This window comes from Neophocaena asiaeorientalis, unplaced genomic scaffold (assembly GCF_003031525.2).
Source record: "Neophocaena asiaeorientalis asiaeorientalis breed wild unplaced genomic scaffold, Neophocaena_asiaeorientalis_V1.1 scaffold148, whole genome shotgun sequence".
NCBI lineage: Eukaryota > Metazoa > Chordata > Mammalia > Artiodactyla > Phocoenidae > Neophocaena > Neophocaena asiaeorientalis.
Genome location: NW_020174050.1, coordinates 4,669,179 through 4,683,647, shown reverse-complemented (window position 1 = coordinate 4,683,647; position 14,469 = coordinate 4,669,179). Strand labels below are relative to the sequence as shown.

Here is a 14,469-nt window from a genome sequence, read left to right as displayed (position 1 = left end):
TTAAGAAGGGGTAGAAGGTGGGTTTCCTGTAACACAGGATGTGCATGGACATAGCTCATAACCCAAGGTAAACTGAGGGAGCTGATAGTTGTTTGAAGAGTGTGTATGTATGCTTTGTGTGTATTTCTGTGCAGCTCTGTTTAGCTGGGTGCTGTTTTCTGCCTTGACCCCGTATTTCTCATAAATGAAACTGTGCTTAAGTAAATGTGAAATTTGTGTTATATTCAAATGTTCCCTGATAACACCAATCACTTTGGAACAAATTTGCACTTTTAGAAAAAGAGTTATAACAGAACTGACTGTAATGGAGATGAGAAGGTAAACAGCATAAGCAGAAAATAAGGGCAACCTAAATAATTGCTTTCCCCATACCGAAAATGCTGAAATACTTTTTTTAGAATGAGGCTAAGTAGTAACAAATATATACATACATTTGTGCATACCCCTCATCATATGGACTTATTTATTTCCTGTGCTTTTGTTCTTTCCCACTTTTTTCTCCCCTCCATTTCTTATCCTAAATGTGTTCTTTTCTTTTTCTTCTTCCATTATTTGCCTATTTGGAACCTAAAGCAGGGCTTATCCTCGTCCTCCCCAAGGGTACTTAGGGCAGTAAGAGGTTACTGCCTGCTGTCACCAGAAACACCTGCACCTAGTAAAGGAAAGTGTTCATCAAAGCTCGATGACATTCCCCTCAAACAGGAAGGAGGCAGCTTGAAAAATTAGTCCTTCTTTCTTTCTCATCAGAAAAGGAAAAACTATTTGTATCCAAAATGTGTATTACAGTGGTGATACTGTATGAAAAAAAATAAACATATAGAAAGAAATATAGACTCAGTAAGTTCAGGTTTATATTTTAACTTGATTACTATGCATTTGTTCTTTTCTATGCATTTCATGATGTATTTTAAAGGAATGAACTAATTTTAATGAAACTTTGTTAGATACCAAAGATTCTCCATCAGTTTATCAGGAAGCTCATTCTCATCACTGGATCACAGTGACTCTGAGGACAGGAACTGTGTGTCCTATTTCTTTTTATGCCAGAGGGTCTATAGTAGGCATTTGTGAAATTAATATTTAACCATTTGTGAAATTAATATTCAACCTTGAAACAAAATAGAAAAACCATAAAGATTTCAAATACGTGTGTCTTCTTTAAATCTCTTGTGTCATTTTAAAGAAGTTTCAATTTGATTTGGTATATGATTACTCAGTCTCAATTCACCACAACACTGTCTCTTTTTACGACAGCACAGTTATTACATAGTTCATAGGTTTTATCAAAGATTTAATAAGCCTACAAAGAAGTAATAAACTAGTAGTGATAAAAATGAGACAGAACATGGTAACATAATTCTAGCAGCTCCCAACTCCAATCCGTATACAGTTAAGCTATAGTTCAGATCTTTACATAATAGTTTTATATTTCCATCACATCTCAGCATCTACATCAGCATATTGTTTCTGATATTTTCTCCTCTGTAATTGTAGGAAAACCATTTTCTAAAAGAAGAAAAGACAAAATTAAGCCAGGAACTGAGTACTGTTACAACAGAGAAAAACAAGATGGTGGGAGAACTAGAAGTCCTACGATCTCAGGAACGCCGACTGAAAGAAAAGTTTGCTAATATGGAAGTTGCTCTTGATAAGGTGGTTATTAACTAAATATATAAAATAGTTATCAACTAAATAGTTATTAACCAAGTAGAATTGTTCTGAATGAAAGGTCCATGTTGATAGGAACCAAATCTGTCAAACTGTATTGTATCCCAGTCACCTCACACAAGAAAAAAACTGTATCCTGTACAGAAGGCTGAGCTTTAAAAACATAGTCATGATGCATACTTTTTACAAAATGATCTTTTTTCTGGCTAACAGGTCACAAGAGCAGTCAGATATAAGATATAAGATGCTCCTGGTATCCTTCGTGACCTGAATAACTAAAAATACCACCAATCTAACTTACTATCAAAGAAGGACTTGAATACTAGGTAGAATACAGTCTGTTAATAATATCCATACATAGATAAAGTAATGCTAACGTCTGGCACTTTGTGGAGTTCAAAAAGTGCAGGTGGGGAGCTTCCCTGGTGGCACAGTGGTTAAGAATCTGCCTGCCAATGCAAGGGAAACAGGTACGAGCCCTGGCCCGGGAAGATCCCACATGCCGCGGAGCAACTAAGCCCATGCGCCACAACTACTGAGCCTGAGCTCTAGAGCCCGCAAGCCACAACTACTGAGCCCACGTGCCACAACTACTGAAGCCTGCACGCCTAGAGCCTGTGCTCTGCAACAACAGAAGGCACGACAGTGAGAAGCCCGCACACTGCAACAAAGAGTAGCCCCCGCTCACCGCAACTAGAGAAAGCCCGCGCACAGCAACGATGACCCAACACAGCCAAAAATAAAATTAAAAAAAACAAATAATCAATTAAAAAAAAAAGAAAAGAAAGTGCAGGTGGGGAACACAGCTTAAATAATGAGAAGGATCAATGATGACACTGTATTTGTCTTTGCCATTTATCGTAGAGAAGTAAATCTCTCTTTGTGTCACCTGAAAACTCTGGAAGCCTAAAAATATACCAAGACTAGTCATTGATTCTTGAGAAATCAGAGCCTTCATGGTGATAGAAAATGACCTGTGATCCCACCTATTGAAACTTAGGTCTTAGAACATGATATATTGACTCAATGAATTTCAGTTGTGGTTATTTTTATAGAAATGTTTTTAACATTGCTAAAGCTGTTTGCTCATTTCATCCTTAGTTCATTCATTCTTTTGAGTGCCCTCCACATACTAAATGCCATGTAGATGCTGGGGCTACAGAGGATAAAGACATGGCCTCCAATTACTCTCAAGTTTTCTGAATAAAACATAAATAAATAGATAAATGTAATACAGTGTGCCAAGAACAGGGGAAGTTTCCTTGAATAGGTGGCGACTCTGCATTTATATATTAATAAAATAAAATTGCATAAAGAATGGAGGGTAAACCACATGTGGTTGCTTGATTGTAGGCATCTTTGCAGTTTGCAGAATGTCAAGATATAATACAGCATCAGGAACAAGAATCAGTGCGCCTAAAACTTCAACACACTTTGGATGTAAAAGTAAGATCTTTTTTCATCAAAAATAGTAATTTAAGCAAAAATTATGCCTTGGTTTGATATACTTTCATATTTTCCCCATGTACTTTAGATACATTCAAGTGTACTTTTAACATTATCTAATATTAGCAATTATAAAATCTGTGCATTGTACAGATTATACCTATCCTTTTCGCATATAGTAACAAATTGAAGCACCATGCTTTTTGTTAAGTCTGTACTGAATGAGGGAAACATAGAAGTACCTACCTTGGGGAACCAGAGATTTGTATACTGGAGGTCAAGTATGTTTGGCTTGTTTGGAAAATTTAAAAAATGATGTAATTTGCATGACAAAACATGTCTTCTTTAAAAATAGTAGATTTTTCCACTGGAGTATATGTCTGGCTTTTGAGTATATTTTAAAGTTGCAGACATACTTTAAGATCTCAATACTGGATATTTTCACAGGCAGGAGCACTCCATAGTTGGAGAGGGTCTTTCTCAGTAGTATGTCAGAAGTAGTGTGGAGTGTTTGTCAAAGTTAGAAACCAACGTAGTAGCATCCCATCTGAGATATGTTTTCACATCTGGAATGATTTTATCCATCAGAAGTGTGAAGGCATCTTCCTAAGCCCACGTTTAGTCCCCAAAGAGTAATATACACCCGAATCATCTTGCTTAATACTTTGGCTTAAAACTTTGTAGAAGTTCAACATGTAAGACTGAAATTATATTTGCAAAAATACATTTTGATTTCACAATTCTCACTGTAGGTTGACAGTTATTTTGCTCACATGTATATTGTCTTCCAGGAACTTAAGGGCCCTGGGTACACCTCCAATTCTTCTGTGAAACCACGCCTTCTACACCCATCACCTGCTGCCCAGTCTGCAGCCAGCTTCCTATCTCATGTAAGTAACTAGTCTTATAGTCTAATCACACATGAAATCACACATGAAAATCAATTTCATTAGTTAATAGTCCTGTTGTACATATAGCAGCAGGGTTGCTAGTAACCTACCAGTTATCCTGCTTATGCATTTCAATGGAAAGCATGCACTGCAAAATGAAAAAGTTGAAATGGACTATTTTCACACACATGAGTTATGTGCACTGATAAACTAGCTATCACACAGCAAGTAACACTCTATCAAACAAAAGAATATTATTAATATTAGAAGTTAACATGGTCCTCTCTGGAGACTGGAACTTGGAGGTGGGCAGAGGAAGGAAAGGAGACTGCTGCTTTTTGTTTTAAATGTTATAAAATCATTTTACCTTTAAAACTATATGCACGTTACATTGATAAAAATTAAATTAAACCCCTCTCCCCATGAAGAAAACAACAAACACAACAAAGAACATTTGACCAGGAGTCATTGGGACTTAAGATGTGTCTCTAACTACTTTGTGTGACCTTGGAAACTGAGTTAAATATATTGTTCCTTTTCATCTCTAATGAGGAGTCTGGACTATAGATCATCTCTGAGGTTTTCTAGAAGATCAGCTCTGAAATGCCATGACTCCTCATTACCCAAAAGCCAGCCTAGTACTTAGGCTCTTTAATACATAGACTGTACTTGATTATAAAGAATCTCATCCATCACTGAAAAAGTACTAGTCATAAGTCTATTAAATTTAACACTTTAATTGTAATTCTAACAGCAGTAATGAAGTGTATTATCTAAATAGACTGTTAAGCATGTTTTATACAATTTCTTCCCTTAAAAGTGTTTATTATATAGTTTTACACATTAAATGTAACATACATTCTTTGTTTTATTCACTGATGTGTTCCAAGCACCTGGAACAGTGTCTAGCATGTGGTAGGTATTCAGTACATATTTGTCTAATCGGTGAATGAATTCATTGTAAAATATTGTGTTCAGGTTTTCATTGTTTCTACTGACAAGTCAGTTTTAAGTCTTATTGTCGCTTTTTGGGAGGCACTTTTTTTCTCTAACCACTTTAAAGATTTTCTCTTTGTTTTGGTTTAAGCAGTTTGACTGTGATGTGCCTGTGTGTAGTCTTCTTTGCATTTATCTTTCTTGGGGCTCACTGATCTTCCTGGATGTGTGGATTGATATCTTTCATTGATTTTGGAAAATTTTTACCTTTTATATTCTTGACTATTTTTTCTGCTCCATTCTCTTGTTTCCTTCTGCAACTTGTACTATTAAGTAACTTTATTTCTTAAATTGGTATGTGATAACTCCATTGTCTGAATCCCCTATGAACTTCTGACCATTGTTTCTCTTGGTTTCTGGTCATATTTTTGTCTGCTCTTTTTACTGCCTTTTTTTCAAGACTATTTTTTAGAGCAGTTTTAGATTCACACCAAAATTGAAAAGAAGATACAGAGATTTCCCTTATACTCCCTGCCCTCACACATGCACAGCCTCCCCATTATAAACATCATTCACCAGAATGATGTGTTATCAAGGATGAACCTACATCGGCACATCATAATCACCCAAGGTCCATAGTTTACCTTGGGGTTTGCTCTTGGCGTGGTACATTCTATGGATTTGTACAAATGTTTATACATATGTTATAATTGACAAATATCCATCATTATCATATCATACAAAGTATTTTCACTTTACTAAAAGTTCTGCCTCCCCCGCATACACCCCTGGCAACCATTGATCTTTTTATTGTCTCCCAGTTTTACCTTTTCCAGAATGTCATTGAGTTGGAATCATACAGTATGTAGCCTTTTCAGATTGGCTTCTTTCACTTAGTAATATGTATTTAAGATTCCTCCATGTCTTTTCATGGCTTGATAGTTCATTTCTTTTTAGCACTGGATTTTCATTGTCTGGATGTACCACAGTTTATCTGTTCATCTACTAAAGGGCACCTTGGTTGCTTCCAAAGTTTGGTGATTGTGAATAAAGCTGCTATAAACATCCATGTGCAGTTTTTTGTGTGGACATGTTTTCAACTCCTTTGGGCAGATATCAAGAGCATGATTGCTGGGTCATATGGTAAGAATCTGTTTAGTTTTGTAAGAAACTACCAAACTGTCTTCCAAGGTGGCTGTACCATTTTACACTCCCACTAGCAGTGAATGAGAGTTCCTCTTGTTCCACAGCCTTGCCAGCATTTGGCAGAGATTATATAATCCAGTGGTTTCCTGAGAATGGGTGCATTTCATTCATTAAGTGTTTTAAAACCTTGCATGTCTGAAAATACCTTTATTCCTCACTTACATTTGATTGATGTGCAAAATGTTGTTACTATTGTGCCATTTTGATTCCAGGGCTTTTGTATGTGGCCTGTTTGTTTGTTTCTCAAAGATTTTAGAGTCTTTTCTCTACCTCTGGTATTCATTTCAGGGTGATCTCTGCTGGGAGTCTTTTTCCCTTCATTGTGCAGGCTCTTATGTTCTTTCTTCTCTGAAGTTTTCTTGTGTCATTTATTTGATCATTTTCTTCCTTCATTTGTTCAGTTCTCTCTAGAATTCCTGTTAAGTCACCTATTAAGCCTTCTGGATTTATTCTCTAATCTCCTTTAATTTTGACTTCCAATTTCCATCTCCTCATATTTTATTCCCACCTTCTGGGAAAACTCCTCAACTCTATCTTCCAAACATCTATTGAATTTTTTTCTGATATCATGTATTTTTAAAAATTTCCAGGAGGCTTTTCTTGTATTTTAAATCTTCTCTTTATATAGTTTTATGTTCTTTTGTGGATGCGGTACTTCCTCATTTCCATTTAAGGATATTAGTATCAGTTCTTCAGTCATTTCTTCTGTTACCTGAATTATTGCTGTTTCTTTAAATTCATTTTTTTTCTGTTTGTTTTGATGTCTGTCTTTCATGTTGGAGATTTTCCTTCACTGTTTGGCGATCATTGGCTGTCCATTCGTATTTAAGACTGAGGCCCTAAAAAACCAATGAAAAGCACTTTGTAAGGTTCACAGGATTTGTTAGCTAGTAGATGGTTAGATATTACTTTTTAACCGAGGGATCCAAAAATGATCTTAGTTTTTTTTCTTGGTCCTGTTAATTCCCTTAAAGAGCGATTGTCTTACTACAGACTTGTAGATATAAATCTATCTGCCAGTATTCTGAGAGGTGAGTGGGGCAGGGAATCTGGGGTATCTATATATCTGTAAATCTTACTTTATGCTTATATTTTCAGTTTGCAACCTTCCCTCCTGCCATGCCAGATATCCTTTTGGAGCCTAAAGTCCTTTGGTTCAACCTCACCCAGAGATTAAGCCTCTAAATGTATTTAGGGGAAAAGAACGAATTATTACCTGACTCCGTGGGGAGGACATCTGGTGTTCTCACAGCTTCTACCATAAACTTTTAGCCAGTCCTCCCATTTTGCTGCCCTGTCCCTTACCCTGGCCTTTAGAAATACACAAGGCCTCCATTTCCTGAGTCTTTCTGGAATACCCTGATGCAGAGCAGCTTACTGCTTCCTGGCTACTTCTGTGCAGGTACTTGATGTTTTAGCTTTGCTTTGTTCTACTAAATTAATTATGAATTACCTATTTGCTTTCCATCTCCCCAAATTTGATCATCATTACTCATCTAATGTTATCTCTCCTTTCCTCTTTATCCTTGTTAATTTCTTTAGTGTCATTTTAGTGGGGCTTCAGATAGAGCAAAAATAAATGCCAAGTCTTATGTTTAAAAGTAGAATATTTCTATGTGCATTGTTCTCCGTTGCCCCTTCATTTATCTCGTTTCATTTTAGTCTTCTTGTTCCATGATTCTAATAATAGTCATTACTTACTGAACACCAGGCACTGTGCAGCATACTTTCTATAGATTATATAATTTATTCCTCACAACCACCCACACGAGATAAGTGCTGTTATTATACTTATTTTACAGAGGAGGAAACTGAGGCTTGGAGAAGCTAAGTGACTTACAGAGTTCACACTCCAAAAACCCAGTTGTGCCAACACTTAACCAAGATAGCCTGAGCCTAGAACCTGTCTCCTTAGCCAGTTATACTGTACTCATTCTCTACACCACACTGTTGAATGCTGTTTATAAACAAAATAAATGGATGATGACGTAAATAGATACTCTACCTGAACCAACAGTGTATTTCATTAGGTCTTTGTGGATGAATATTATACCATTTTGGAGGTACAAAGGCATTAAAAATTATCCAATTGATTGCCCTAGTTTTAACAGGTGAGAAAATGGTAGAACCAGAAAAATTATATTATGTGATTTGATCCAAGCTCAAACACCAAGAACATGTATATATGTATGTGTATCTAAATACATACCTACACAGACAGACACATACACACAAATAATTGGTAGCTTGACATAGAAGATTTTAGATGAAAGTTTCAGATAAAGGCTATTGTAGCGTATAAAAATAAAATATTTCCAGGATCGTATAATTTATTTTGTTTATATATCAGACTCTGTACACAGGCACTGTAATTTGTGCTAGCTGTGCTTGATCTTTGTCATTGAAGTACCCATGATGTGAGCAAGACTTTCAGCAAGACTTTGTAACTTTTGTCTTATTTCCTACTCACCCATTTTTAGTAGACAATATAAATAATATATATATATATATATATTCTAAACAGTATATTTTTATTCCATTTTTATTACCGCCTTCTGACAGGAACATAAGTATTATAGGAGATGGATTTGGTCAGACATTCTCAAAATAGAATAGTCTAATTCAAACTGAATGAGATCAAGCTTTTATTTTTAGCTTTTACATTCATCTTCTATCTTTGGAAAATGGAGCTAGGAGGAGTTGAGAAGCACACATTCTCCCTAGACATTACTTATCTTACATTATAACTCATAAGTTTGCCTGTAATGGGCTCAAGGCCATTAGAGAGAACAGTATTTGGGGAAGATGGAGGTACATTAGAGATATAATTTGCAAGGTATTTTGGAAACAAATTTAACATAAAATAATTTCAGAGTCAAAATGTAATAGGAAGCTAATCAAATCACAAAACAAACCTTAAGTTTAACAACAACAGTATAAGCTTATATTCTTCCCTTGAAACCAAAAAAGCTTGTAGAAGTTTTAACCTGAAAATGTATGTCCCCTAGCAATAGCCTTAATGTGTATCCTAAGGGTCAGAGATTGGAGTGGGAGAGAGCAAGATTCTTTGACGGGCTCCAGTAACTTCAGGAAGAGCTTATATGTAGCTATTTCTTTACCAGCCAGACAGAAGTCATATGTAAAGAATGTTTTTAAATTGTTCATTTCCTAGCTATTTTCTAATTTTTAAAAGTGTATTTTGCTCATGTTATAAATCAAAATATGTTCCATATGAATCAAACAGCATACAAAAGTATTAAAAATGAATCAGTGAAAGTATTACAAGATTTATAAACATTAAAAGGAACAATTGGGACTTCCCTGGTGACACAGAGGTTAAGAATCCACCTGCCAGTGCAAGGGACATGGGTTCGAGCCCTGGTCTGGGAAGATCCCACGTGCCGCAGAGCAACTAAGCCTGTGTGCCACAACTACTGAGCCCGCTTGCCTAGAGCCCGTGCTCTGCAACAAGAGAAGCCACCGCAGTGAGAAGCCTGCGCACCGCAATGAAGGTTAGCCCCCACTCGCCGCAACTAAAGAAAGCCTGTGCACAGCAACAAAGACCCAACACAGCCAAAAATAAATAATAAATTAACTAATTAATTTAAAAAAGGAACGATTGATTATTTTGAGTAAATAAAACTTAAATCACAAAACGACCATAAACAAAATCAAAATGAAATCACAAACTAGAAAAATATTTCTAATGAATAAAGGGTTAATGTATATAATATAGAGAGTTTTTACATACCCAGATGAAGATAGCATATACTCTAAAAGAAAAGTGTACTAAAGATATGGATACAAAATTCACATAAGAAATGCATATAGTCAATAAACATGAAAAATGTTCAAACTCATTTATAAACAAATAATTATTACTGCATATTAAAGCAAAAACAAGCTAACAATTTTGCATATAAAATGGTCAGATGGTAATGGGAAGGGTGCAGCATAATGGCCACTCTTGTATCATACCTTACTGATAAAGATATAAATTGATATGATTTTGTCATTTTTGCTTCCAAAGTTTACTGTTTCTTTTTTTTTTTTCTTTTTAAATTAATAGACTATTTTTTTAGGATAGTTTTAGCAGAAACTAGAGAATTGAGCAGAAAGTTTAGAGAGCTCCCATAGACTCCCTTTGCCCTCCCCCTCCCTCCCCCCAGTTTCTCCTATTACCAATATCTTGCATTAGTGTGGTACGTTTGTTACAATTGATAAGCCAATATTGATACATTATTATTAACTGAAGTCTATAATTTACATTGGGGTTCACTCCTTGTATTGTACATTCTGTGGGTTTTGACATATGTATGATGGTATATATCGACCATTATAGTATTATACAAAATAGTTTCACTGCTCTAAAAATGCCCTGTGCTTCACCTGTTCATCTCTTCCCCCCCTCCCCCTGAACCCCTGGCAACCAGTGATCTTTTTACTCTCTTTGTAGTTTTGTCTTTTCCAGAATATCATATAATTGGAATCATATAGTATATAGTCTTTTCACATTGGCTTCTTTCACTTAGCAATATGCTTGCAAGATTCCTTCATATCTTTTCATCCCTTAGTAGCTAATTTCTTTTTCACTGAATAATATTCCAGAGTATGGGTGTACCACAGTTTGTTTATCCATTCACCTGTTGAAGGATATCTTGATTGCTTCCAAGTTTTGGCAGATTATGAATAAATCTATGTGCAGATAAACATCTATGTGCAGGTTTTGCACAGCCATAAGTTTTCAACTCTGTTAGGTAAATACCACAGAGCATGATTGCTGCATTGTATAGTAAGAGCATGTTTAGTTTTGTAAGAAACAATGAAACTGTCTTCCAAAGAGGCTGTACCATTTTGTAATCTCACCAGCAGTGAATAAGAGTTCCTGTTGCTCCCCATCCTTGACAACATTTGGTGTTGTCAGTGTTTGGATTTTAGCCATTCTAAGAGGAGTGTGGTGTAGTATGATATCTTGTTGTTTGACTTTGAAATTCCTTAATGAAATACAATGTTGAGCCTATTTTCATATGTTTATTTACCATATACATATTTTCTATGGTGAGATGTCTGTTCCAAACTTCTACCCATTTTTGAAAGGGCATTTAAAATTTTTTATTATTGTTGAATTTTAAGAGGTTCTTTTTTGGGGTGTATTTTAGTTACCAGTCTTTTATCAGTTATCTGTTTTGAAAAGATTTTCTGCCAGTCTGTTGTTCATATTTCCATTTTTTAAACATTATCTTTCGCAAATAAAAGTTTTTAAGGTTAATAAAGTACAATTTACTGATATTTTTCTTTCATGGATCATGCTTTTGATGTTGTATCTAAAAAGTCATCACTAAACCTAAGGTCATCTAAATTTTCTCCTATATTATCCTCTAGGAGTTTTATAGTCTGGAATTTTACATTTAGGTCTGTGATTCACTTTGAGTTAATTTTTGTGGAGGATATAAGGTCTGCATCTAGATTCATTTTTTTCTGCATGTGGATGTCAAGTTTTTCCAGCACCACTAGTTGAAAATAGTGCCCTTTCTCTATTGAATTACCTTTGCTCTTTTGTTGAAGATCAGTTGGCTATATTTGTGTGGGACTATTTCTGGGATCTTTATTTTATTCTGTTCCATCAGTCTATTTGTCTGTTCTTTTACCAGTACCACACTGTCTTATTACAGTAAATCTTGAACTTGGATAGTGTCAATTCTCCAACTTTGTTCACCTTCACTATTGTCTTAGCTCTTCTGGGGTTTTTGCCTTCCCATATAAACATTAAAATCAGTTTGTCAATATCAACAAAATTTAAAGAATTATTGGGGTTTTGATTAAGATTGTATTTAATTCATAAATCAGGTTGGAAAAAACTGATATCTTAACAATATTGGGTCTTCTTATCCATGAACATGGAATATCTCTCCATTTATTTAGCTCTTCTTTGATTTCTTACATCAGAATTTTTTAGTGTTACTCATGTAGATCTTGTACATATTTTGTTAGACTTATACCTGAGAATTCTATATCTTTGGTACTAATGTAAATGGTATTGTGTTTTTAATTTTAAAATCCAATTGTTCATTGCTCTTATACAGCAATTGACTTTTGTTTATTAACCTTGTTTCCTGACACCTTGCAATAATCTCTTATTTGTTCCGGCAGTTTTCTTGTTACTGTTGTTGATTCTTTGGGATTTTCTACATAGCGAATCATGTCATTTGTGAAGAAAGACAGTCATTGCTTCCTTTGCAAATCTGTACACCTTTTTTTTCCTTTTTGTTCTTTTTATTTCATTAACTATGACTTCCAATATGATGTTGAACAGAAGTGATGAGAAGGGACATTCTTGACTAGTTTTTTGTTGTTGTTGTTGTTGTTTTTTGCGGTACGCAGGCCTCTCACTGCTGTGGCCTCTCCCGTTGTGGAGCACAGGCTCCGGACGCGCAGGCTCAGCGGCCATGGCTCACGGGACCAGCCGCTCCGCGGCATGTGGGATCTTACCGGACCGGGTTACGAACCCGCGTCCCCTGCATCAGCAGGCGGACTCTCAACCACTGCGCCACCAGGGAAGCCGCTTGCCTAGTTTTTGACGTTAGCCAGATAGTATCTAGCTTCTCCCCATTAAGTGTGATGTTAGCTGTAGGGTTTTTATAGGTGTTCTTTATCAAATTGAGGAAGTTCCCCACTATTCCTAGTTTACTGAGAGGTTTTTCCCCTTTCAAGACTGTAAATAATTATTTTTAAATTGAAATATAGTTGATTTACAATATTGTGTTGCTTTCAGATGTACAGCATAGTGATTCAGTATTTTTGAAGATTATATTCCATTATAGGTTGTTATAAGATAATGGGTATAATTCCCTCTGCTATACAGTATATCCTTGTTGCTTATCTATTTTACATATAGTAGTTAATCTCATACCCATGATTTGTCCCTTCCCCATCCCTCTCCTCTTTGGTAACCACAAGTTTGTTTTCTATATCTGTGAGTCTGTTTCTGTTCTGCATATATATTCATTTGTATTATATTTTTAGATTTCACATATAAGTGATATGTGGAATCTAAACAATTTCTCTGTCTGACTTATTTCACTAAACATAATGTTCTCTATGTCCATCCACATTTCTGCAACTGGCAGTATTACAATTCCTTTTTATGGCTGAGTAGTATCCATTGTGTGTGTGTGTGTATGTGTGTGTGTGTATATATATGCATCACATCTTCTTAATCCAGTTGTCTGTTCATAGGCACTTGGGCTGCTTCCATGTCTTGGCTATTGTAAATATTACTTGCTGTGAACATTGGGGTGCCTGTATCTTTTCAAATTAGTGTTTTTGTTTTTTCTGGATATTTACCCAGGAGTGGAATTACTGGATCATATAGTAGTTCAATTTTTGGTTTTTTAAAGAACCTTCATATTGTTATCCATAGTGGCTGCACCAATTTATGTCCCCACCAACAGTGTATGAGAGTTCCCTTTTCTCCACATCCTTGCCAACATTTGTTTTTGTAGACTTTTTTTTTTTTTTTTTTTGGCTGCACTGCATGGCTTGCAGGATCTTAGTTCCCCAACCAGGGATTGAATCTGGGCCTGCAGTGAAAGCAGCAAGTGCTAACCCTGGACCACCAGGGAATTCTCTATTTGTAGACTTTTTGATGATAGCCATTCTGACAGGTATGAGGTGATACCTCTTTGTGGCTTTGATTTGTATTTCTCTAATAATTAGTGATGTTGAGCATCTTTCCATTTGCCTGTTAGCCATCTGTATGTCTTCTTTGGAAAAATATCTATTCAAGACTTCTGCTCATTTTTTTGATTGGATTGTTTGTTTGTTTGATATTGAGTTATATGCTCTGTTTGTGTATTTTGGATATTAACCCCTTGTCAGTCACATAATTTACAAATATGATCTCCCACTCTGTAAGTAGTCTTTTCATTTTGTTGATGGAAAGTTTCCTCTGCTGTTCAAAAACGTTTAAATTTAATTAGGTCCCATTTGTTTATTTTTGCTTTTATTTCTTTTGCCTTAGGAGACTGATACAAGAAAATATGTCAAAGAATGTTCCACCTATGTTCTCTTATGGGAGTTTTATTGTTTCAGGTTTTACATTTAGGTCTTCAAACCATTTTGAGTTTATTTTTGTATATGGTGTGAGGAAATGTTCTAATCTCATTGTTTTACATGTGGCTATCCAGTTTTCCCAGCATCACTTGCTGAAGAAACTGTCTTTTCTCCACTGTATATTCTTGCCTCCTTTGTCATAGATTAATTGACTGAAGGTGCCTGGGTTTATTTCTGGGCTCTCCATTCTGTTCCATTGAGCTATGTGTTT

The 14,469-nt window shown here is 35.6% G+C and overlaps 1 protein-coding gene across 1 annotated transcript in view; it reads left to right on the top strand.

Annotated features, from left to right (window-relative positions):
* Positions 1-14,469, top strand: part of CCDC158 (coiled-coil domain containing 158) — a 73,739-nt gene that overhangs the window by 33,276 nt on the left and 25,994 nt on the right. Inside the window, exons 14-16 of the mRNA XM_024754181.1 lie at positions 1,495-1,653; positions 3,022-3,114; positions 3,906-4,004. Coding sequence (XP_024609949.1) covers positions 1,495-1,653; positions 3,022-3,114; positions 3,906-4,004 — 351 coding nt within the window. The remainder of the gene's footprint in view (positions 1-1,494; positions 1,654-3,021; positions 3,115-3,905; positions 4,005-14,469) is intronic.